Source organism: Pleurodeles waltl, chromosome 5, assembly GCF_031143425.1.
Source record: "Pleurodeles waltl isolate 20211129_DDA chromosome 5, aPleWal1.hap1.20221129, whole genome shotgun sequence".
Taxonomy (NCBI): domain Eukaryota; kingdom Metazoa; phylum Chordata; class Amphibia; order Caudata; family Salamandridae; genus Pleurodeles; species Pleurodeles waltl.
Window position 1 is genome coordinate 1,686,064,778 of NC_090444.1, and position 27,072 is coordinate 1,686,091,849.

Consider the following 27,072-nt stretch of genomic DNA (forward strand, 5'->3'; position numbering starts at 1 on the left):
AATGTTTCAAAAAGGGTTCATTTGGGTATGAATCAATTCTTATTAGAAAGACAACCCTCAACTATGTTGGCACTTTGAAAATTTAGAGTTTGTGCTTCTCCACATTAAGCACTCAAACTATACTGCTTACTAGTATGGATGACGTGACTCCTACACCTTACAGTCCTCTGTCTTATGTAGCATTTCCTATACACTTATACACATGATTGATTTGCCTCTGTATAATGTGTTTGTGATGTAAAGTGCTCTGACATGCTACATTGGTATGAGTGGCGCTATAAAACTATTTAAATGCATCCGAGAGAGAGAGTGGTTATGGAGACTTGAGGGCATTGGTAAAGGCTGGTTGTGAGGGAATCTGTGGCGAAGATAGTCATTGGGAGGGGGTGGGGGCAAAAACATTGTCGCACCGGGCGTCACCAGCACTAAAACCGGCCTTTGGGCAAGCATTCCAACAGGGACATTTCTATTTTGCCCTGAATCCCCGAACCAGCCCCATCACAAACTCATTCCTCAAACCGCTCGTACACGTTTCAGTTGCATTACATCTACAGCAGGCTTGGCTGCAGTCAGTGCTTAATTTGTAAAAAAAAAAAAAAAAAAAAGTGCCAGTGCCTAAAGCCCACCTCTTAACCACGCGGCTATTGTAATTAAATGTGTGAACTTGGCATACTGAGGCAGCATAATCCTGAAGCCATCTCTGGCCTCTTCGATCCATTTACAGCCATTTCCTGCCCCTTCAGCTCACTATTGCAGCTTTCTCACATTGTGATGGATTTTTTTCGTTTTTCTCTTTGTTAGAAATGGGGTTTTTGGTTGGCCGTCAGGTTGCCCTCTGCCCAAGCAAGAACCCTCACTCTAGTCAAGGTAAGTCACACACAATCCAAAATCAGCCTGTGCCCACCCTCTGGTAGCTTGGCACGAGCAGTCAGGCTTAACTTAGAAGGCAATGTGTAAAGCATTTGTGCAATAAGTCATACAATACCATAATATAACACCACAAAACTACACCACACAGTGTTTAGAAAAATATATAATATCTATCTGGGTATTTGCAGGTCAAAACGATTAAAGATGCCATATGAATTTGTAAAGATATCACTGAAAAGTGATATAAAGTGTCTTAAGTCTTTAAAAAGCAAACAAAGTCTCTTTCAAGCACAAAGTACCTGGTTTCTGGTGGAAAATCTCTGCAGAGGGCTGCAGAAGAGGAGATGCGTGGAAAAATGGTGTGTGCGTCGGTTACGCCCCTTCACACACAGACTTGCGTCTTTATTTTTCACGCGGGGAGACGTGCGTCGTTCTACGGGAGGAAAAAATGGTGTGTGCGTCGGTTGCGCCCCTTCACACACGGACTTGCGTCGTTATTTTTCACTCGGGGAAGACGTGCGTCGTTTTCCGGCACGCGGACCATCTCCTTCTATGGATCGCAGGGATTACCAGATGTCCCGGGTCTGTGCGTGGATTCTCCTGCTTGTTTTCCGGCTGCGCGTCGTTCTGCGGAGCTGTGCGTCGAAATTTCACTCTCACGGCAGGCGTTGCGTCGATTTCTCCTTGGAAGTCGGGCGGCGTTGTCCTTGCGAGGCCGTGCGTCAAAGTTCCGGTGGTCCCGAAGGCGTTGCGTCGATCAGCGTCGGTGTGCGGCATTTTTCTCACCGCGGAACAAGCTGTGCGTCGAAAAGTTCGGCGCACGAAGCGTCCAAGTGAAAGAGAGAAGTCTTTTTGGTCCTGAGACTTCAGGGAACAGGAGGCAAGCTCTATCCAAACCCTTGGAGAGCACTCTTACAGCCAGACAAGAGTTCAGCAAGGCAGCAGGCCAACAGCAAGGCAGCAGTCCTTTGTAGAAAAGCAGACAGGTGAGTCCTTTGAGCAGCCAGGCAGCTCTTCTTGGCAGGATGTAGTTTCTGGTTCAGGTTTCTTCTCCAGCAAGTGTCTGATGAGGTAGGGCAGAGGCCCTGTTTTATACTAAGTTGTGCCTTTGAAGTGGGGGTGACTTCAAAGAGTGTCTAAGAAATGCACCAAGCCCCCTTTCAGTTCAATCCTGTCTGCCAGAGTCCCAGTAGGGGGTGTGGCAGTCCTTTGTGTGAGGGCAGGCCCTCCACCCTCCCAGCCCAGGAAAACCCATTCAAAATGCAGATGTATGCAAGTGAGGCTGAGTACCTTGTGTTTGGGGTGTGTCTGAGTGAATGCACAAGGAGCTGTAAACTAAACCTAGCCAGACGTGGATTGAAGGGCACAGAAAGATTTAAGTGCAAAGAAATGCTCACTTTCTAAAAGGGGCATTTCTAGAATAGTAATATTAAATCCGACTTCAAAAGTCAGCAGGATTTTGTATTACAATTCTGGCCATACTAAATATAACCTTCCTGCTCCTTTCAGATCAGCAGCTGCCACTTCAACAATGTATGAGGGCAGCCCCAATGTTAGCCTATGAAGGGAGCAGGCCTCACAGTAGTGTAAAAACAAATTTAGGAGTTTTACACTACCAGGACATATAACTACACAGGTACATGTCCTGTCTTTTACCCACACAGCACCCTGCTCTAGGGGTTACCTAGGGCACACATTAGGGGTGACTTATATGTAGAAAAAGGGGAGTTCTAGGCTTGGCAAGTACTTTTAAATGCCAAGTCGAAGTGGCAGTGAAACTGCACACACAGGCCTTGCAATGGCAGGTCTGAGACAAGGTTAAGGGGCTACTGAAGTGGGTGGCACAACCAGTGCTGCAGGCCCACTAGTAGCATTTAATCTACATGCCCTAGGCACATGTAGTGCACTCTACTAGGGACTTACAAGTAAATTAAATAGTTAATCATGGATAAACCAATCAATAGTACAATTTACACAGAGAGCATATGCACTTTAGCACTGGTTAGCAGTGGTAAAGTGCCCAGAGGTCAAAAGCCAACAACAACAGGTTAGAAAAAATAGGAGGAAGGAGGCAAAAAGTTTGGGGATGACCCTGTCAAAAAGCCAGGTACAACATGACCCCCTACCAGCCTAAAGCCAGGGGAGAACAATCACTATCCTGATGTACTTCCCTGTTTGAGGCGACAGAACAAGGACCCAGGCCCACAACAGCAGGGGCATGCTCCAGTTCTTGGCCTTCCTGACTCCACTTGGATCCCTCTGTCCATACTCTCAGGGCCCACTAAGCCCATCCATGGGGAACCTTTCTCCTTACCTGCGGATCCCATTTGGGCAGCACCTAACCTTACTTTGCTCACAGATGTATCCCAGGAGCAGGATAGTGCCACCAGGACTAACACAGTGGTGTTGCCCACTCTACCCCCGGGGTGTGACACTTGTCCCCTCCCCAGGGATAACTCTGTCCACTCGGACAGCAAGCCACAGTAGTTACTGACAGCTGCCAGGGATGAGAGCCAGGCCCCAGGCCTCTCAAAGCTCTCCCACCACTGTGACTGTGGAGAGTGGGGGGCGGTAGCCCCAGGTGCTGGGCACCCTTTAACCACTCTCCCTTCCACCAGGTCAGGGATGACAGCCTGAACCTGGTCCTCCCCTCTGGGGCTCTGTACCCTCCCTCCTGGAGCGGTACCCCCAGAGTCCAACATGGTCAGGGTGCTTATAGAAGTCGCCCTGTACCATTCCTCCACCAGTGCAGGGCTGTTAACCTGCAACTGGCCCTCCGACCTGGAGTCTGTACCTTCAGGTTGGACTAGGGCCCGGGGTGAGGCTTCCCTACCCCTGCCCTCCCTTCTGGGATCCAGCACTCTCCAACTAGGAGTGGCCTCCTCAGAAGACAACATGGTAGGGGCACTGTTATCAGTTGCCCCTCCCTCCAGGTCCGGGGGGACACCCTGAATCTGGTCTTCCAACCCAGGGTCTGTACCCTCAGACTGGATCACTGCCTGGCAAACCAGGACTTTCTGCGGGGCACGTCTACCCCCGCCAGGTCAGAGTTTAACCTCTGAACTTGGCCATCCGACCCAGGGTCACCACCCTGAGGTTGAACAATTGCCTGGCACGCCAGGACTTTCTGGGGGGCACACCTACCCCCCACCAATTCAGAGTTTAACCTCTGAGCCCGGTTATCCAACCCAAAGTCAACACCCTGAGGTCGGACAACTGCCTGGTACACCAGGACTTTCTGGGGGGCACACCTACCCCCCACCAGGTCAGAGTTTAACCTCTGAACCTGGCCATCCAACCCAGAGTCAACACCCTGAGGTTGGACAATTGCCTGGCACAGCAGGACTTCCTGGGAGGCACACCTACCTCCCACCAGGTCAGAGTTTAACCTCTGAACCTAGGTATCCAACCCAGAGTCACCACCCTGAGGTTGAACCATTGCCTGGCATACCAGGACTTTCTGGGGGGCACACCTACCCCTCAACAGGTCAGAGTTTATCCTCTGAACCTGGTTAGCCAACCAAGAGTCACCACCCTGAGGTTGAACCATTGCCTGGCAGGCCAGGACTTCCAGGGAGGCACACCTACCTCCCACCAGGTCAGAGTTTAACCTCTGAACCTGGTTATCCAACCCAGAGTCACCACCCTGAGGTTGAATCTTTGCCTGGCATGCCAGGACTTCCTGGGGGGCACTCTCACCCCCCACAAGGGACACACTGTCCCCAAGGGCCACACAAGAGTCTGGTTGGCGCAGGTCTCCTGACCTCTGCCCATCCGGCAGAGTCTGGGTCTCCCCCAAACTAGAAACAGTTTCACCTGGGTCATTCCTGGGGGGCTCTGCTCTCAGAGCTGACCCCTGACTCTCCAGGTCCTCCACTGGGGTCCGCAACCCCCTCTCAACCCTATGTCTGGACTTCTGCACCCCCTCACTAGGAGTGGTACTGCCAGACACCAGAACTGTTGGGATGCTGGCTACAGTCACTCCCCAGGTTCTTCTGACACTGCAGGGATTCCCTCAACAGGTGGCCCTACGGTACAGGTTAGGCTCTGGGACCTACCTGGGACACTACAATCCTCTCCCACCTCACTTGGTTGGGAAACACCTAAACCACTCCCTTCAGGAGCACCCCTAAATGCCTCTTCAGACTCTCTGGTACTCACCCAGAAGTCTGCCTCCATTGTAAGCTCCCTGGGGTCAGAGAACTCACACTCCACCTGGTGTTGGCGTAGCTCTGGAAAATAAGGACCAGACATATGCTCTCCAGCAATTACATCACTCTGCCCTTCACATGTATTAACCACAGTACCCTTCACCCAACCATCCAGTGACTCAACCTTGAAAAAGCACTCTACATCACCCTTCTGATACTGGTGAGACAGTATCTGACTGTCCCTGACACTCAACCCATACTCTTCTGGGATGTCTCTACACTCTATATCCAGGACGTCCACCAGGGGGGAACCCTTTTCTCTGTCACACTCTGCTAGAGCCAGTAAAGTGTCCCTCCCCCCAGTAGGAATATGACTCCCTGTGCCAGTTCCCCAATCCTTCTCAGGGACCCTGTGCATAACGGGAACTACCTCATACCCTTGAACCACCTGGGGTGTGTCAACTCCCTTCTTCAAGTTGGGCACCACATCTCTGGGCTTGTGCCCTTCTTCAGCAGTACTGGATGCAAGATTTTTGCTGCCACCATCTGAACTGGACTCAGCCCTTCCGGCCTCCAGTTTCAGCTCTTTACAGCTCAGGTCTTGAGCTGCAATCTTTTCTTCTTCCAGGGCTAAGAGTCTTTTTGCCTCAACCCTTGCAAGATACTCCTCTAATTGTTGCTCCTGCCGCCTTTGACCTCGGAGCCATTCATCTCTCTCTGGGTCTCTTTCCTCATCTGAGTAGTCTTCCTCCTCATGTGAGCAGTCCTCCTCCTCATCTGAGGGGTACTTAGTCATTTGGTTTCTTGCTGCCTCTCTCTCTGCCCATCTTTCTTCCCCCCAGACTATGTAGTTATCCTTAGTAGATCTCCTTGCTACAGGAAGGCCCCATTTTCTGCAAAGCTTCCTTAGGTCAGCCTTAGTGAGGTGGTCAGTACGTACAAAGAATGAGTAGGTACACAATCCCATTCTGATAAGGTCTTGCCAGCAAAAACCAAAATCCAATGTCCAAAATATCAATAGTATATCCAGGAGGACTTCAGAGAACCAAAAGCAAAAAAGATGAAAAATCAAGTTGACCTTCCACTGTGGGTAGGTAGTGAAATACTTAGCTACTGTATGTCACTGCACAAACACAAGTCCTATCCCACCGCTGCCACCAATGTTAGAAATTGGGTTTTTGGTTGGCCGTCAGGTTGCCCTCTGTCCAAGCAAGAACCCTCACTCTAGTCAGGGTAAGTCACACACAATCCAAAATCAGCCTGTGCCCACCCTCTGGTAGCTTGGCACGAGCAGTCAGGCTTAACTTAGAAGGCAATGTGTAAAGCATTTGTGCAATAAGTCATACAATACCATAATATAACACCACAAAACTACACCACACAGTGTTTAGAAAAATATATAATATTTATCTGGGTATTTGCAGGTCAAAACGATTAAAGATGCAATATGAATTTGTAAAGATATCACTGAAAAGTGATATAAAGTGTCTTAAGTCTTTAAAAAGCAAACAAAGTCTCTTTCAAGCACAAAGTACCTGGTTTCTGGTGGAAAATCTCCGCAGAGGGCTGCAGAAGAGGAGATGCGTGGAAAAAGGGTGTGTGTCGGTTACGCCCCTTCACACACGGACTTGTCGTTATTTTTCACGTGGGGAGACGTGCGTCGTTCTACGGGAGGAAAAAATGGTGTGTGCGTCGGTTGCGCCCCTTCACACACGGACTTGCGTCGTTATTTTCCACTCGGGGAAGACGTGCGTTGTTTTACGGCACGCGGACCGTCTCCTTCTATGGATCGCGGGGATTACCAGATGTCCCGGGTCTGTGTGTGGATTCTCCTGCTTGTTTTCCAGCTGCGCGTCGTACCGCGGGGCTGTGCGTCGAAATTTCACTCTCACGGCAGGCGTTGCGTCGATTTCTCCTTGGAAGTCGGGCGGCGTTGTCCTTGCGAGGCCGTGCGTCAAAGTTTCGGTCGTCCCGAAGGCGTCGCGTCGATCAGCGTCAGTGTGCGGCGTTTTTCTCACCGCGGAACAAGCTGTGCGTCGAAAATTTCGCCGCACGAATCGTCCAAGTGAAAGAGAGAAGTCTTTTTGGTCCTGAGACTTCAGGGAACAGGAGGCAAGCTCTATCCAAGCCCTTGGAGAGCACTCTTACAGCCAGACAAGAGTTCAGCAAGGCAGCAGGCTTACAGCAAGGCAGCAGTCCTTTGGAGAAAAGCAGACAGGTGAGTCCTTTGAGCAGCCAGGCAGTTCTTCTTGGCAGGATGTAGTTTCTGGTTCAAGTTTCTTCTCCAGCAAGTATCTGATGAGGTAGGGCAGAGGCCCTGTTTTATACTAAGTTGTGCCTTTGAAGTGGGGGTGACTTCAAAGAGTGTCTAAGAAATGCACCAAGCCCCCTTTCAGTTCAATCCTGTCTGCCAGTGTCCCAGTAGGGGGTGTGGCAGTCCTTTGTGTGAGGGCAGGCCCTCCACCCTCCCAGCCCAGGAAGACCCATTCAAAATGCAGATGTATGCAAGTGAGGCTGAGTACCCTGTGTTTGGGGTGTGTCTGAGTGAATGCACAAGGAGCTGTCAACTAAACCTAGCCAGACATGGATTGAAGGGCACAGAAAGATTTAAGTGCAAAGAAATGCTCACTTTCTAAAAGTGGCATTTCTAGAATAGTAATATTAAATCCGACTTCACCAGTCAGCAGGATTTTGTATTACCATTCTGGCCATACTAAATATGACCTTCCTGCTCCTTTCAGATCAGCAGCTGCCACTTCAACAATGTATGAGGGCAGCCCCAATGTTAGCCTATGAAGGGAGCAGGCCTCACAGTAGTGTAAAAACAAATTTAGGAGTTTTACACTACCAGGACATATAACTACACAGGTACATGTCCTGTCTTTTACCCACACAGCACCCTGCTCTAGGGGTTACCTAGGGCACACATTAGGGGTGACTTATATGTAGAAAAAGGGGAGTTCTAGGCTTGGCAAGTACTTTTAAATGCCAAGTCGAAGTGGCAGTGAAACTGCACACACAGGCCTTGCAATGGCAGGCCTGAGACAAGGTTAAGGGGCCACTGAAGTGGGTGGCACAACCAGTGCTGCAGGCCCACTAGTAGCATTTAATCTACATGCCCTAGGCACATGTAGTGCACTCTACTAGGGACTTACAAGTAAATTAAATAGTCAATCATGGATAAACCAATCAATAGTACAATTTACACAGAGAGCATATGCACTTTAGCACTGGTTAGCAGTGGTAAAGTGCCCAGAGGTCAAAAGCCAACAACAACAGGTCAGAAAAAATAGGAGGAAGGAGGCAAAAAGTTTGGGGATGACCCTGTCAAAAAGCCAGGTACAACACTCTTCATCTGTCTTTCCCAAATTCGTCTTTTGCTTGCAGTAAATGCTTGAGGCACAAAAATAAGTGCTGCCCTCAAAAATAAGTGCCAGTGCCTTGCACTGGAAACCACAAGCACAAATTAAGCACTGGTTGCTGTGCGTTTCTAGTCTATTAATCACAAGCCAAGGAATTACAGATATTCACCCTATGCTGTACTATTTCTTTGAAGCAGACCTACATTTTTTGCAGTGGAAGAATAATATGCAGTTTTTTTTTATCTATTGAAGGCTGTTTAGTTCTTTGTTCCCTTTTAACAGTGCGCCTTCGATCTGCCTGTTTGTAGCGTTAGTTTCTTGTCTAATTCAGTCTAGTGTGCTACATTAAAGCCAGGAGATTAAAGTGGGACATAATACAGTTCTCTTCAATCCCTCCCTCTGATGTCTGCAAGCCCCTAATGGAGATGGTCTGTTCGGCATCCACCAGAAGTCTAATGCAGCATGTTCTTGAAAGGATCGCCCCAGCATGTTCTGCATTAGAAGGCTGTAATTAAGTTCCTTTCAAAATAATGGCTGAATTTGATACACAATGCAGGGAATAATTTAGCTGTCGTACTTTGCCAAGAAGTGATTTCTACACCAAGTCGGGAATGTAGTCAGCATCTCACACGCCAGATTTTAATCAGCATGGCCACTAGCTTTACCAGCTTTGTGTGTTGTTTTAGTGCAAAAATCCCCTGGCAGATTCATATCACATTGTTTAACCTAGAGCAATAAACAATGCATATTTCAGACAAGTAGGTGCTCAACTTGGGTTTTAAAAACGTCATCTTATGTCTCCCTTCGAGTATTGGCATGGTGATGTAGCCACTGGAAAATTGAACACAATATTATCAAAACGACAGCATACTAACTTTTGTTCTAGTAAGAATGTGGAGGGCGCATTGAGGATTTGGGGTCGAAAATCAAGTTTTGTTTCTATCATCAGCTGAAACATTTGTGTCTGAAGTAAAGGTTACATTGCAGTGTGCATTTGTGGTCATATTTGTATTACCTTCAAGAAAATAATATATTTAGACCTTAATCCAGTGCTATAAATCTGTTACTATGGCTATCTTTAAGGGTACTCAGGTTGTTAACCTCGAAAGGAAGGAAAGTTAGGTTGCCTTTGCTACTATTCAAATGCATGACCTGCAGAGCACACCATAGGCCTGATCATGACCTTGGGGGAGGGGATTACTCAGTCCCAAATGTGACGTATATCCCACCCGCCATATTACAAGTTCCGTTATATCCTGTGGAACTTGTCACTTTTGGCATGGCGTAATCCCCTTCACCACGGTCGTCATCAGGCCCCTGGTTGATCAAGCATTTAACCGACTAAGCCATTTTATTAGAGCAGCAGCTATTATTACATGGCATTCCGTGCTGGTTTTGTGCCTGTCCTAAGCACGATAAATGGTAGGAATATTAATTTATTTAGTTTAATGGTAATTATCACAATTGACTTATCTTAAAGTACACTGCATCTTCCAACAAGTGACCTTATGTATCACGCTGGGGATGGGACAGAAGGCACTATACTTTTTCCTTGCTTGTGTGCCCTAATATAACATTTACTGAACCACATTCTATAAGGTCCTCATTACTCCCATAAATCCTTATGGGCCATGTAAGCGAACTTTCTTGGCGGCGATATCATAGGGCATTATCCCAGGCATTCGTAATTGAAGCCTATGTTGAGAAAGTCATTTCATTGCAATAAAGTGTACTTGATAACTTTGAAAAATTACCCTTTTTCTGTTGATGTATTAAATCTGATTTGTATTTTTGTCTTAGAATTTTGATCCAACTAGAGCAGGTACTTGATCTTCATTGCCAACATGTCGATTTCTGAGTAGTAGCAAGCACACTGTCCTGTGTTTCAGAGAGTACATTGTTGTGAAATTGACCTAGGTAATTAGTAGTAAGTGCCTTATCATAATTCTCATTCTCAGTTGTTTTTTGTGTTATCCTTAACGCTAGATGTTTGCATGACTGAATGAAAACTAAAAGAAGTTCCATTGATCAGGGTCATTGTTCTGCTAATTGCGATTGCATATTAAATTCATGACACCAAAGCAGCGTTATCTATGTGGAAATACAGGCACTGATTTAGATCTCAACGGATGGATTACTCCATCACAAACATGACGAATATCCTGTCCGCCGTATTACGATCTCCATAGGATATAATGGGATTGTAATACAGCAGGTGGGATATCAGTCACGTTTGTGAGTATTTACCTCTGCCCAGCATCTAAATCTGGCCCATAGTTCCAGATAGAAAGCAATGAAAAAAACAATCACTCAGTGACCAGAAATGAAATTGTTAACAGAGGTCTAACATAAGGATGTTTCTTGCTAAAGTGGCTTCTAGTTGTATTGATTCTGGCGGGGCTCTTTCAAGTTTTTATTCTATAACAATGGACGATGTAAGAGATTTTTAGGTATCAAGCATGGGACTGTCTCATTTTCGGTGTTTCTGTTCATAATTGCTTACCACATGGAGATAACCATAGCTAGAGATGTTTGTGGTAGACTGGAAGGACATACAGAATGCGAACAACTGCTTAACCCTCCAGGCAGACTCTCTTAAGGCTTCAGTCTGTCTTGCTGGTGTATCAGTAACAAAATTAGGTTGTTACCTTGCAACCCTAGGGAGCCAGGGCACTGACAATGTGAGAAAGATCAGTGTGCTTCATGAGGTATTTTCCTAATGGCATCACAAAACTAAAACCAGACCTTATTCTTATGTAGGAATCTACATCAAATGATAGCTTTTTTAAAACATTCTATGGATATCACCCGCTATGTATATCCCTAAGATTCATATTCTGTCACTATGTGCCCTATGTAGGTGTATGAAAAGAAAACGATAGCATAAAAAATGTAAGCATTTCATTGGAAATACAATGCTTTTTTGTATTGTTGCCAGCATACACCCACAACATACACAATAAATAAGGTCTACCCACTAGAAAGACATAGTAAGACCTCTTTTCCTTAATTACAGTTTTTTAACATATGCCCAGTTTTAACCTCACTGTTAGTAAAATACTGGTCAGATGCATTCACAAACAGGAAAGCCCAATATTTGAATCAGTCCGATCACAAACTCTTATAAAAGAAGCCTAAACTGCTAGATCGGATCGCCTACAGATTACATCACAAGCAACTCCAGACTCGTTCCGACATATTTGGGTCCCCTCAATGAGTTTATAGTTGAGTACTGGAGCAGCATCAGTACTGATTTTCATAATGAGGGCCTGTGTCTCTAGGGGCGTAGTGGGGCAAAAAGATGTCACTAACACCTTATCTAATGCCTGGTAAGAAAGACAATTCAAATTATTTTCACACCAGGTACTGTTAGTTAATATGATTAGAAATTATTAAAAAGCTAAATTTAAATTTACAGAAATACCCAAGAGTGCCACCCATCATCAAAGAGGCAATAATCTAATCCAAACAATCTATAGTCGAAAACGTCTTCAGGACAAGAGTTTAACTGCACAATTGTTAGCGCAAAGGCAACCACTAATTGACAGTGCGACACCTTACAGTATTAAACTGCTAAATTTAAAGAAAGATGGAATTGTGTCTATACTATAGCTATTATTTAGTATAAAATGTCACCATGATAATGTGTGCACGAGAAAAATAGGAAAGATGCAGTGGCATGCCCTTGTGAGTCATGTTGTCTGCTCCATATGAAACATAACTGCTTTGTTGTCTGAAGAATACCAGGGGCCTGATTTAGAGTTTGGCAGACAGGTTATTCCGTCACAAGTGTGACGGATAGCCTGTCTGTCATATTAAGATCCCCATAGGTTATTATCTGCACATACTGAATGGAATATCTGTCTCGTTTGTGATGGAGTAACCCCCTCAGCCAAACTCTAAATCAGGCCCAAAATTATAATTTAAGCATAAAGGCATTGAAGCAGTTATTGCAGTGAGTGGACTGCAATGTACCTGAAGTGATGCTGAATTGAAATGCGGCGAGTGTGTGTTGCAGACCCCAGCCAGTTGGGCCAAGCATCAACAAATATTTCTGTCCCCAGTTGGAAAAGAGTATCTTAAACTTTAACAGAAAAGTAGTATGTAAATTTTGATTGTTAGAAAGTGGATTATTAATTTTGGTCTGCTCTGTTTTTAGCTTTAAATTTAAATTGTGAGGTTACTTTATTGTCAGCTAGCTTATCAAATGTTCTGGCATTACTGATTATTTCAAAACCAGAAAGACGGTTTTTTTTTTTTACAATGGCAACTTTGACACAATAGTCGTAATATTAAAAATCCTTTTCTGTTTTATAGGACTCCTTTAGGTACTCAACTCATCAAATGTATTCCATTTTTTGGCAGGTGGTTTTAATTTGCAAAGGTGATGATTCATGTTTTATAGGCATTGCTGGTAATAAGGTATTTACTGTACCACTGAAGTCCCTTATTTGTCTAATAAAGGTTATATCGTCAAAATAATTGTATTTTACATTCATGAAATCTCATACTTAACCAATTGTAGTCCTAATGGCAAGGCCCCAGTGTCAGATGGAGCCATCTGAACCTATCCTTTTATTACAGATGTGCTTAATAAAGACTAGTTCTAATCTCCAGAATTCCTGTTTTACTTCAATAACTGTGCCTGTATAGAAAAAAGAAGCCAAAGATGACCCTTGATGTTACTGGCCCATTTCCCTTATAGATTCATTGGTAAAAGTTGCTGGAAGGGCTATCACATATAGGACAGGACATGTTAAAAATAAGTTTGTGTCTAAGTCCAACATTTTTATATGCTGATGATACAGTCCTTGCAGACTTAGTCTGGTTGATGCTATTGTTTTGTCGATGAATCAGTTTGACTTGTGTAGTAAACTTTCTAAATCGTTCTCCATGGTGGGTCGACCCGAATGCACTAGGAACAAGGTGCATTAAAATTGAGAATACGTCTAACTGTGTAGTTGTTTTCTTATCTTGGGGGTTCTTTTCATTGTTCCCTGAATGGCACCATTCAATAACTAGCAGCAGACAAGAGTTTGTTAGATCAGTAGGAGTAGTTTTAGATTTTTGCCTCCAAATTGGGCTTGAAGCTCATTACACCAATGATCACTGTGAAATAATGTCTCTGTCTGTGTTGTCACCCACATTTATGCTGAAGTTTATCGCTAGTTATTAGACTCTGCATACTGGGGCACTGCGTCCAGTGCCCAGTGTACATGTTCTGATCCCTAAAACATGTAGAAATTGGCTAATCTCTGATTGGTTTATTTAATTTTCTTATGAGGCTATAGAATATGCTGCAGAAGATGCATTTTTGGCCTTAAAGGTAAGTATCACCTGTGGACTGCAGCAGTTATTGTACCATCCACTAATGTGACTAGGAAAGCATGGACTTGGTCGAACAGTGCAGCCTTACTGCTGCAATTTAAACCTGCAAGCCCAACCTGTCAAAATAACCTTTTGACAGGGGAAAACCTTAATTTTCAGTATTAATGTGACCCTTATGTAGGCCTTATAGCCTACAAGGCATTGTGCACTGTATTTGGAAAGTGGGACTCATGGAAATATAATGCTGCCATGACCCTTCAGCGACAAAGTCTGAAGAGCTATGTCACTGTGGAAGAGACTGGCTGTCCTATGAAAACACTAGAGTACAGATTAAACTATTATTTCAGCTATCTTAAGTTTGGGACCACCTACAAAAATAATCCAACCACTCTTTTAATATTTATAAAAATGCCTATACATTGAAGTTGGATTTCCAATAAATATTTAGTAAAAATAGCTTTTAGAAAGTTACATTTTCCCTGCCGGATATTTCTGGAGGCTACTTTACATTAGCTGAACAGCAGCTCTCAGTTAAGTGCTTAACTTTAATGAGGTGTGAAATTTCTCCCAGGAGCTACACAGTAGATCACTTTGACTGACAGGTTGACCTAAATGGGGAGGAATGACCCCTCTGAGCTTATCTGGACCCTCGGGTGGGGTCTTCAACCAGTGTTTTATCTTAATGGAGCTGTCTGTTTGAGGCACATGTAAAACATTTGCACACTTGAAAGCAATCACACAGGAGTCAAACACAATTCTAGTGTATCCCCCTGTCCATTTCTTAAAGGTCCCTGCTATTGTCCTACCAGAATTCTGGTCCAGTGGATTGTGGGTCCATGGCCTCCTTCAAGGTGGAGTTTAGTGTTACATGTGGGAAAACACATGTGATTTCCTTGGTACCCTCCCACACATACCCTCAGCTCACAGAGCTCTAATTCAGTTTGTCTGAAGACTTCAGCTACTTTGGTCATGCCCTGGCACATCACACTTTGGGTCTGTTGCAGCGAGGTAGACAGAAACTACTGAAAAATTGGGTATGGCTGCCCCAAAAAACCTTTACTCCATTGGTTAGTTTTTTTTTTTTTTTTTAGGTTTGTTTATTTGCACGATTATTTAAAATCATTACATATTTAAATAAACTTCAATTGCTGTTAAAAACTTCTGTTGTGAGGAAAATACCAACATAATCAAACAACACGATAAAAATATTCAATAAAGATCAGCATAAGATTAATTTAGAGTTCTAAAATGAATATCACATGAATGATGTCATTGTTTCATACGCACACCTTGCATGAGTTCAGGCTGCGCACCATCTCTCTTGATGGTTACTGGGAGGACAGCAGTGCTGTTGTCACGTTCATAAACTTTACAAAGCGGGCTGCCACTTGCACTGATACCCCCCTCAGGCAGGTTTCTAAGGCTCCCTGACAGGGCCAAATGTTAAGGGTGCGCCAGAGGGACTTAAGCCAAAACTTTCTCAAAGGAATCAATTGCTCGCAGATGCATAGGACATGGATCAGGGACTCTTCACTCCTGGCTCAGAGGCAGCATTGCCTGTCCACTTCCTCCGTGTTCCTCAGCCCGTACCAATAGCCCTTCAAGGTGACTAAGCCAAAGTGCCAGCCCATTAGTTGCTGTTTTATCCTTGGGTTGATGGGGAGAGATAGTGGCCGGGACCCTGGTTTGTACAGCAACAAAGCCAATCTGCCATGGCCCTTTTTTTTTTTTTTTTTTTACAGCAGGCATGTTTTGCTCTACTGAAATTCACATGGCTTGCTTCATCAATATTTTGGAGGCCCCTGGTGCCGGAAGCCCTCTTGACCAGAGTGTGTGGGCCTCTAGGTTGTCCAGAGCTTGGATAAAAACGTATGCCATTGCTTTTTCGGCTTGTCAATTAGTTTCTAAATTGAGCTTTTAAGGGTACCCTCTCTTGCATGTTTGGCTTCAAGCTGTATGCCAAAACCTTAGCTTTTAACATTCACTGTTGCGAAGTGAGACCAAACTGTAGCCTGGTTTGAGCATGGGAGGTGCACTTTGGTAGCCTGAAGACTCTCTGATAGCATGATGGTTGTGCTTTGTCTAACCAGCTGGCCATTTTGCTTCTGAAGGCCAGAGCCCCATAGGCCGCAGTGGGGAAGAATTAGCATTCTGTTACCCTCAGGAGTGGAGATAGGTCAGGCGTGCTCATTGATTTCCTTAATTGCAGAAGGCCCCTTCCAAGGAGCTCGCAGTCCCTTATTGAGCTGCCATGTCAGCTGCCATGCTGCCCTATGGTCCAGCCAAACTCCTAAATATTTGTAGGACACCACCAAAGTGGCCTTTCCCTCTAAAAACCAGATCCCCTTTTTTATCAGTTTTTGTGAAATTATCATCACTTATGTTTCAGTTATGTTTACAGTGAGGCAGTTAGCTTTGCAATAGGCTGCCAACGCTGTAAAGAGTCTGGAGGCCAATTGGAGCCTTGTCTAGGAGAACCATGTCATCTGTGTATTGGAGTGATTGAATTTCAAGGCCAGACAATTTGGGTGGAAGCGCTTTCATTGATGCCAGGTGGTCTGGGAAGGCTGTCAAGTATAGGTTAAATAGGAGTGGTGCCAGTATGCAACCTTGCTTCAGGACCCTGTTTGTCCTGATTTTTCTTGTGGGGCCCAGCCGGTGCTAACCCTTATCTTCACCCAGGTGTCTGAGAGGAGGGTGATAAATGTCTTTAGCAGGTTATGCATGATGCCCCAATGGCTGAGTTTTGCCCAGAGTTTTTCCCAGCATACGCTCTCAAATGCGGTCTGAAAGTCAATGAACCCTGCATAAAGGGCCCTTCCTTTGGCTGACATTGCATCTTCAATCAAGTGACCAGCACAGATTAAGTTGCCTTCTTTGTGATAATCCTTTTGAAATCCTGTTTGGGATGGAGGGGTTAACTTCTTTACATCCTCCCAGGCCAGCAGTTCTCGGTTCAGTACATTGGCATAGCACTTCCCTTCTAAGTCTAAGAGTGCAATCAGTCGGTACTTGGCTGGACAAGCCAATGAGCCTTTTTTATGGAGTGGGGCCAGGAGTGCCGCCTTCCATGTCTCTGGAATGATAACTCCAATTCGACACTCCTGGAATAATGCGGCCATCACTGTGGCTCATTGGGTAGGGGCCCACTTATATACTATAGCAGGAATGCTGCTTGGGCCTGGCGTGCCTCCTGCCCGCAGAGTTTTGATGCTGATCACTACTTGGGGTGGTATGATCTCACAGGCGGTAAGTCTGGTACCTTCGCAGCCTGGTTCCGATTGCTTCATAGTATCCACTGGGTGGCTGATAGGCACCTCCATTGATTATGAAGTGCCCTTGAGCCACCTCCGCCCACTAGTTAGTGACAACCATAAATTTGGTACCCTAAGGTGCATTGTTTAGAGCATTCTCTGCACCTGTGGAAGAGAAGTAGGAGGATTGCACCTGCTGTTTGAGACCTGAGTGGAGACCTAAAAATCTGAATCTGCTCCCAGCTATACCGAGGACCAAAAAGTTGACTTCAAGGGTCAGTTGGCTACATTCTTTGTAACCACAGGAACAGAACAGTTAGGGACTTTATTACTTGTGGTGGACAGCCATCCACCTTAATTAGTATCTTACACTAATGTGAGTGAATTTCGATTTGCAGCTAGAGGGCAGAACTTTTGTGCTATGCTAACGCTGCCAATATTCAAACAATACAAGGACAATAGATTTTGTAGACATTTGCTTGCCTTATCCCATAGCCCAAAGCAGCTTGTTTTATATTTGCTATGAAGACCCTGTTCTTCTGCGGGTTAACCCTAAAACACACCTTAACACTTTCTTCATCGGGGATTGCCTTGCTTTAGAAGTAGCCAATAAAGGATTAAGGTTACAACAGATTAAATTAGCTCTGGTTTAAATCTGCTCTGTCTCCTGAAGACAATCCTTTAAGGAGGAAAGCAAACTGGCAAAGCCAACTACCAGAGCGCATGTTCTTGTAGGAACTGCATTGACAATGGAACCCTGCCTCAGTTTCGCATGTGCTGTACACTACAGATTATTACGCGTTTTATGCTAGGCATCATTCATTTTATTGTGATTTTCTTTTTAAGGAGGATGTCAATTTTAAAGGGGGTCAATTGCCTCCCTGCCCCATGTCCATTCTTATTTCCAGTCAAATTTGCTTTTAACCCTGTTTTGTAAACATTTACCAGCTTGCAGATGTCATCGATTTTTTTGTGTCTCTAAGTTTAATTAAGGCTGGCAACATTTGTGTACATCGAAATGTCGCCTATGTATTGCTTGCTTGCTTTTGGTTAGATTTTTTTAAAAGACTTCTTAAAGATGATATTAAAATTGTGATTACTTTCTTTAATTGATATGCTAGTCATTAGTAACTTCTTCTGTATGCATTATGTTTTATTCCTTCGTAGTTTTAAGTTAATTGTACTTAGGACATTGCACTTAAAATTAATTGTTGTTTGTCAGGCATACACGTTTTTAAACCATTGTTATTACTGCATGTCGTTGCAATAATAAAAAATATAATGATGATGCTTTGTATTTTCGTGCATGCATAAGTTATTTTTCCCTTGTAATTATTGAAAGTTTGATTCCTGGATCTGAGTTGAAGTATGTTGAAAGTGTTTTGGGGGAAGCATTTTTTTTAACAAAAGTTAAGTCAGCGTATGCTAATATGATAGCTATGCTGGAGTTAGGCCATTGATTGCACTGATCTAGCTTTAGACTTAAGAGGTTTAACATTTCCTCTCTCGTGTTATCCGTTGTGTCAGATTGTTAAATTTTTATAATCAGAGATATACTGATTGCACTACGTGTCGGGTTCTGAAAATTTGTATATATACATATAGAAGACGTAAATAGAGTGAATCTTACGACAAACAGCGAAGGGCTGACTTTTGATTGTTACTCTCAACATAAGCATACTTGACATAAACATTTAGGAAAATTGTATGAATAATTTAATCATATTTTTGTGTCGAAATTCTGTTTTACCTTGCTTTTTTTTTAGACACCAATAAATGAATACGAGGAAAGAGCAGTAAAGAACATTGAAAATCATTCATAAAATCCTATTGCGGGCAAGGGTCACTCGCTGCAGTGCAGTAAAGATCAATGTGAAGTATATATACAACTGTTATACATTTTCCATGTGATCAATAACTAAATAATGTCTTTAAGAAACTCGAAAAAGTTAGCAAGTTTTTACTGGCATATTTGTGAACAAAGCAATTTTTTTTTATCTTGGTTGATTCTTCTGTCATCAACCAGTTCATTAGCAAAATTAAAATTAACAATTTTATGTTGCAGTGCTTTTTTTTAGGTTTTGTTGGTATATAAAATAAAAACGGAGAGTTTAATTTGCTCTGTTTCTTGATTCCTATTATTCGACCATTTTTCTAACAAAATGGTCTTCGTCTCAGTACCCAGACTTCAGTTATTGAAACAGGAGAAACTGCATTACGGAACAGAACTTTATTTCTTTCAAAACTCAGGATCTTAATACTTTGGATAACATTCCAAAAGTAGTGATATCCGAAACGCTGTGTATTTTCTCATTCCTCTTTTATTTAGTTAGTTTACTTCTTCCTGAGGAAAGAATAATAGTTTGCTACGTGGTTCCTGTTTAGCTCCACATTTTAAGGTGTGCTATTTCTCTCTATATTTTGTTTGTGGTGGTCAGTGCTTTTGTGCAGTAGCACGGATCATAATTTTCATGGTCGGCTTTCGGGCGGTGCGGCCGCACCGGGTGCTGACCTAGATGGAGGGGTGGAGGGGGGAGGAGGCACTGTCTTTTTTTGCAATAACTTATGAAACTTGTGATTTAAAAGCACCTGCTGAAAAGTCCCTTGTGCGTCTAGCCTTCAGGAAGCAATTAACCTCTAGTGATTAATATTCCTGCTAGGGAGAGAGATGGGAGTGTTGACTAGGGCACTTTTGACTGGCCATAATGTAGAGTGGAGGGCTGATGCGCCTGCTGCAAAAGAACAGTATTATATTTTATGTGGATAGCTGAGTGGATTAGTAGAGCCAGCCTTTACAAGCGCTTTAAAACAAATGAATGCATGTGAAAGGGGGCTATGGAGAGATCAGGGGCTTGTTTGCCGGGTGGTAGTGAGGGAATCCAAGGAGGTAGTCATGGTTTGGGTGGGGGGGGGCTGCCAACAAAGAGTGTCGCACAAGGCTCCACCACTGCTAAAGCCGGCCCTGCCTGTGGCATTCTGCTCTTCTGGCTGATCCTTTGGTTTCCCCCACTAGGCCTGACATCTGCAAGCCCAAAGGAGGTGTCAGATTTTGAGGAGACTGTTGGTTTACAGCAGCTAGTGTTCTATTATGGGACTCGGGTGGTGTTACCTGCATCCTTATGGACTGAACCTCAACAGGTAATACCCCTGCCGTCCCCAAACTGTTGCCCTTATGTTTTCTGTACAGCTTCATAGCGTAGTGCGAGTGTTCTAGACTTACATGCGGGGGATCACGTGCAGTCTGAATTTAATTCTTTTGCATGAATAGTTCATGTGGCTGCTATGGGAACTCTGATAGACTCCATACCCGTTTTACGTCTCTATTGTGCCTGGCTGCAGTATACATTCAGTGCAAAGCCGTTTCTGAACACAAACATCATACCCTGTACTACTACATGACAGATATTCCTGCAGATATACACACAAATAATCTTACCACACTCTGGGTGCCTGATCAGTGTTTTACAGTTCACATCCTTTTGTTATTTCTGGCCTCCGCCAGTTGTTTTGTACAAGGACTGTCCAGAAATGGTGCACTCTCCACTGAACCGCAGTCTACCACCAACATTTTGCTTGTGCATTTGGTGCCTTCCATTCCCAAAATGCAAATACAAATTCAGCTCCTGAAAGCCTTGGAAAACAACTGGTGACTATTCCATCTGTTGTGTTTCGCTGAGATTTGCATCTTACATGCAGTTTGATTGGTACCAGAGCCAGCTTCAGGGTGGTGCAAACAGTACAGCCGTACCTGGCGCTGAGCTGGGGGCAGGAGGAGTGCTGTGTTTAGAAATTATTAATGGGTTTAATGCAGGTACTACAGAGTTCCTTGGGTGGCCATCAGTTTTAGAGACAACAATAAAAATGTCAAAATAACTCTGGTGATTAATGTTCTTGCTGGAGAGAGATTGAGTTTTGCCTAGTGGCAGTTTCCGGCTCATCATAAAGTAGTGTGAAGGGTAAATATGCCTGCTGCAAAGAACTGTACCATGCAGCTTACAGACCTGTATTTTATGTGGATAGCTCAGTGGATTACTACTTTTGTCATAGAGATCCTTTTCTTATTTGCAGGTCATAAATTACAATCCTAATATAGCACGGTGAACGATCATCAAAAATCTGCATGCAAACTGCTTGTTACAGGTTAGAACGTTCTGTTTCCCCTGATCTTTTATTTTTACCCTAATATTGCTGAAAAGGTTAGTTTGGATAGAAATACATTCTTATTAGTAAAACCAACACATTTAAATCCAGGGTTTGTGCTTCTCCAGACCAAGCACTCTTAACATATAGTGCCTACTAGTATGGATGACGTGATTCCCACACCTTGTAATCCTCATTTTCTTAGGTAACATTTTCTGTAGATTCATTTAAACAATCATGGTATGCATTGTCTCTCTGTAATGTGTGTGTGTGTGTGTGTGTGTGTATAAAGTGTTCTGGCACACTACACTGAGTAGCACTATAAAGTAAATGAAATGCATGTGTGGGAAGGGCTATGGAGAAATGAGGGATACTGTTGGAGGGTGCTAGTTGGGTAGTTAATGGAGGAGGTCATTGGGGGCTCCAACAAAGGTTGGGGCACCGGACAACACCAGCACTAAGGCTGTCCGTGATTGGTACTGGCTTTTCAACAGTGTCTCCACTTAAAGATAAATTCTGAACCGACTGGTTGTATTCTTCTGGATTGGAGAAAAATCTATTTTTCACCAGCACAGAGGAATTCCTACCCAGGAACAGATTTTTGAAAGTTGCTGCTTTTGCCAAGAGTGAGAGCAACCCCAGGATTGCAGAAAGAAATCCTGCTACTGTGAGCTGTTCCTAAGAATAGGAAGTTTCAGTTTCTACTTTATAATGCAAGCAGTCTGTCTGACCATTCTTTAGGGGAGGACAAGTAGTAAAGCCCAGATAACTTGAGTTTAAAAGAGGTCTTGAAGACGTGAGTCACTCAGGAGCCATGACAACCTTGGAAGCTCAGCAGGCCAGATCCCACCTAAATATATCTTCATTGCAAAAGGTTAAGGACTACTGCATGCGTGCAAAGACTGACGGTGCGGCAAGTCTGCTTTGCCCTTATCACCATCATTCCTTGATTTCTGGGAGCCCATACACCTGTTTTTCAATGTGAGAGGAATACAATTATTTCCCCTTTCAAGCTGGGTCCTTGCCAAGTGATTGGTTGCTTGGGGTTGTTCAGAAACAATTTAAGCCATCTTCTACCTTTTGTGGGTCTAGAAATATGACAAGTTTAAAGTGTGACCTTTACTCTAAAAATCTCAAATGCTTGTTTGCTGCTGAAAGCTGATGAATCCACAGGATGTTCCAGCCCCACCACATGAAATCGTGTATTTTGAACCACTATTTTCAAGACAAACCATTTGGTAGGTAGCCAGCAGGTCACTACTGAAGTTGCTAGATACTCAATTCCAGCACTTTGTTTGTGAAGGCTTTGGAGACCAGGTGGGGCAGTGACTGGTTTCCCATTAAACTCAGTTCAGGTTTGTGATATTTGATTCCACCAGAGCTTGGTAGTCTCTTTAATCTGCAATTCGATTCTGAACTATTTCTTTGATACTCTAAAACCATAGTTGTTTTGTGGCTGTTCTCACAGTTCAATTTTGGAAGGTGGAATTTTGGCAGTTTAAGGTGGTAGGAGTTTTTAGCCTAAGTGTTGTTCAAAGAGAAGATCTTTAAAGTAATTTCATACGTTGTAATGACATGACATCAGACAGTGGTTCGACGGGAGGGAGTTCCAAATTCTTGTGAGGCTTCCAGAGAAAGATTGGTTCATGCAAAGCTCTTAATTGAATGTCGGGGTCCCAGAAGAAGGGATTGAGTGCTTCTGGAGTCCCAGTTGGTGCCTGAAATTTTTAGTTCCTCACTTAGGTAAGAGGTTGAAGAAGAGTGAATTGATTTATGCTTGTGCTCTCGCCTTTATGGAAGTCACTGAAGGGAGCGTAGAATAGGTCACAAAGTGGGCTGCAGCATGAAGGTTAACTGTGAGTGGTCCTAACTGACTTTGGGGGATGCCTGTTTGAAGTGCGATTTTGTAGTCGAGTCTGGAGAGATTGGGCACATGGACAACTGATTTTAGGTCCTGCACTAGGATGATGTGGCTGATTCTTCATAGCAGCCTTAGGTAGAACCGGATAATCTTAGCCATGGATGTGATATGGCTCTGGAGGTCAAGATGACTTTTGAGGATCAAACAAATTATTTAGCATTGTGAATGATGGATGGATGGACATACCTACAAGTAAGGAAGGAGTTTCACTCAGTCTTCAAATGATTGGTTTGTTATCTTCAGAGAGATAAGAAGAAGTTCTGCTTTTGCTGTGTTTAGGGGAGGTGGTTGTTCGCAATCCATTTTTCTCTTCTTTACTGGGTGCTGGATATGAGGGGGAAAGTCATCTGGGGATGAGACATTCAAGTAGATTTGAGTGTTGTCTGTGTAGAGGTGGAAGAGGACATGAGTTCCCAAGGATCGTACAAAGGGGTTCAAGAAAGAGGTTAAAGAAAGTGGGAGAAAGAATCAAACATTAGAGGACCCCTTGCTGCAGGCTAACTGGCTTTGAGACTGTTTTTCAAATTTTAACAATTTGAGAGCGGTTTGTTAGGTATGAGGTAAACTAGTTTAGGACTATACTTTCCAGACCTGCTTTAGGGTGTCTAACAAAGGCACAGTGATGGTTTGAGGGTTTCACCTTGGATTAAGTTAGAAGTAGATTGCCTCCAAGATAGGGGAGAGAAAAAGGTCCATGACTGCAGTGTCTTGCATGGTAGTCCTCCTCGGCTATGCTGGCAAAGTTGGTTGGAAAGGAGATGTTTCGGTCTTTGACTACAGATAGATCCTTTGGAGAATAACATTTTCTTAAGGACCTGTTGTTGCACTCAGTATAGTGCTTTGCAGACTTAGCAACACAAACATATTTGGGATTGCCTACTAGTAGAAGAAGGTGAACAAATCTTCTGGCTGTGTGGTTGATCATCATGTAACTGTCCTGCGTCTCCTATATGTAGATCAAGACATATTCTTTGTACACCTGTATATATAGAATTCCAAAACTAACTCTGCTTCTGTGATTCAGCCTTGACTTCTTGATCCAGCTAGTCAGAGAGTCAAGTGTTCCAAGTGAGTAACTCAGTTATCCATTTGGATACCTTAAGCCCTGTATGTCAGTAGTGTATATTACTACCGATATTAGATACTTCCCGATAACCATTGGCATCCAGACAAAATGCCTCACATCCACGGAGAATTATTTTTGGTTGATAACTTGAATTACTCCTAAGTCAAACCCTCAAAAATACATTTTCCATCTTGCAAAATGTAAATGCAACTTTTATTTAAAAAGGGAAAGAGGTACCGTTTTTGTCTTTTGCATTAATTTCAGTTACATTTAAATTCTAAACCTCTATTCTTTTAATGCCCATAATTTCAATTTGGTCTAAATCTGCAAGACTCTTATTTTATTCTGGGGTTAGTCTGACAATCACTGATGATGGGTGCGTGGTGAAGGATCTCAGAATGTTTAGTAGGAGAATTTGTTGCATGTGTGTCCAATGGCAACAATAGTTCTGATCCAAAATCCTGTCACCAAGGACCTCTAGGTTGATTGCTGAAGGCTAAGCTATTCCATCTGCCTGAAGGGCAACCCTTTGAAAATTGTCAACCTAGGCTCCATCTCTGATTCAAATCAATATTGAAATTGTCCTCTGTTCCACAGTCCGATCAGGGAAATAACTCTAGATAAGTCAAAGCATCTCTCACGTAACCTGGAGACAAATCTTCTTTTTACCATATCATTTAGCATTACAGGTTTGTGTCTGTATTTTAAATGTAATAGCATTGTCCAGCAACCCCTTGCTAATACAAGGTAGACATTCTGATTACTATGTCACAACACCTGCCACACTGGTTTTGGTATTTGTGTCTTTCATTCTGAGGCCACAATTTAATAATTGCACGAGTTTCAACTTCTCCCTATCCATCTGCCATTGTCTAAAGATCAGTTCTTGCAAATTGGTCATAATTTCTTGGTTCGAAATGTATGTGGTATATTTATGATTATAAATTGTCATGATGATGCTGTACGGTTTTATTTCTGATGCACCAAAGGGCAGTGTGTTGAAAGGTGGTAAATAAACCTGAGCATTGACTACTCCACTTGCTGTAGCAAATTAACTAATGCACCATTGGTGCCTTTCTGTAGTCTGATGATTGAATTCAAAGGGCTATCCTCACACACCTGACTGTAGTAATACTGAGAGTTAAGAACTTGAAATAGAGCAGTTGCTCTAAAGGTTAGAAATATAAGAAAAAACTATTTTTCTGATGTCTCTATTATTTTTTCCAACAGACGCCTATTCTCTCCAAAATGGAGCAACAATCTAAAGGGCAGCTTCTGGCAACAAGTGTGAGGTGGGGACAAACCCCTGTCAATCAGTCCACTCCCTGGGACACAGAGGAGCCGCCACTGAAACAAATGAGGGAGAATGGAAACTCAAGTAAGTCTCAATCAGACTAGTATCTTCTGCAGTGGAAATGTGTTCAAAGTCAAATAGTTATCTTATTCCACCCTGCACAATTACTGCTCAGGATCACATTGCGTCTGCACTTGCATAAGTACTACTACTAGTCAACCTCTTTCAAGTTCCAGATGTTAGTGTAAATCCGTTAATTAGTTGACTGATTTACACCATTTATTTACAGTGATTATATTTAGAGCTAGTTTCGGTTAACCACTTGTACCTATGATTGTTTATAGATTTTTATAACCAGGTATCCCTAGAGTTAAGGAGAAGAGGAAGTAAACCGATAGTACATCAGTAGGCTATCACTGGCATACGTAGTATAAGCACAGTGTTGCCAGTACAAACATAGCTCAGATTACCACCTAAACTAAAATGGGGAGCTCAAGTCTTCTTATTTGTCTCCTGAGAAAGTTTATTTAAAGCAAAATGAATACGGTGGCTTCTAAATACATTAATTTACTTAACTTCTCTTGCCAGAGGAATATCATAAATTGAAACATTTGGCAGAAGCTCATAAGTGACATTCACGTTAGAATGTCATATTCTTGCAACAGATGCGTTAGACAAACAGCTGCTGCATTAGCTCAGGTGCCTTAACAAAATTAAAACAATATTTTATGATTTGATGTCTAGGAGCCACACTGTCCAAGAACCTGATTTTGAGATAAGTGGTAATCAAAAATACCCAATTTCCTTGAGAAAGAGCTACATTGGTAGAAGACTCCACTAGGAAGATAGTGACATAAATTACACCAATGGTTTTGCTTCCAGACTTACAAAAATCTGAGTTTGTTCTGTTATCACTTTACTATAAACCGGGTTCTAAAATCCTATAAATGTCTACCATTGGTGTACCACATACAAACCTACTATAGTCTTGACCTCCCCCCAACTGAAATAATGGGAGAGACTAAAATTTGGCCATCAATATTACTGTTTAGTATTGTACGAGCACATATTGCATTCATTACTCAGACATCTTATACATCTAGGTGATTTGAAAATAGCTTTTGGGTGCACATTCTACCACAGCTGGGATTTCTCCAACCTCTGTACATCCTGCATAAAAAATATTGGTCAACATTGTACTGGGGCTTAATAGCCATGTTTAGATGCTGCTGGGTTGGAGAGAGAGAGGCAGCAGAATATTGAGCGGGAGCCAGAAGCTAAAGACAGACTTTATCAGTTACAAAAACCCAAAACTTAAGTGAAGCCTGGATAAAGAGGAGTCTTGAGGACAAAGTGTTGTGATTCCAACTGTGTAGTAAGTCTACAGAGGGGAAAGAGCTTAACCAAATGCTTGGTAGGCATGGCGTAGGCCGATTGGTAAGGGATGACATTAAGAAAGGGCACACTGTAATAAGGGAAATAGAAGAAGGGACCCAGCTGGAAACAGAGTGTTTGTAGAAGCAGTGACCCATGTCCCAGAGTCATATTGAAAATCACTCAGCAGATCAAATATAAGGACAGTTAGGGAATTCTTGATGTGGGGAAGCCATTGGAGAATGTTCTCCTTGCTGTCCATCTGTACGAAGAGAGCAAACACCAGCTGTATCCTTCCTTTGGAATTTTCAA

At 43.3% G+C, this 27,072-nt stretch overlaps 1 protein-coding gene across 4 annotated transcripts in view; it reads left to right on the plus strand.

Moving 5' to 3' along the window:
• The window catches only part of KLHL29 (kelch like family member 29), a 1,044,731-nt gene that overhangs the window by 636,496 nt on the left and 381,163 nt on the right, over nt 1–27,072 (plus strand). For all 4 annotated transcript variants that reach the window (XM_069236009.1, XM_069236012.1, XM_069236010.1 and 1 more), the window contains one exon: nt 25,323–25,470. In XM_069236009.1, the coding sequence (XP_069092110.1) occupies nt 25,323–25,470 (148 nt within the window). The remainder of the gene's footprint in view (nt 1–25,322; nt 25,471–27,072) is intronic.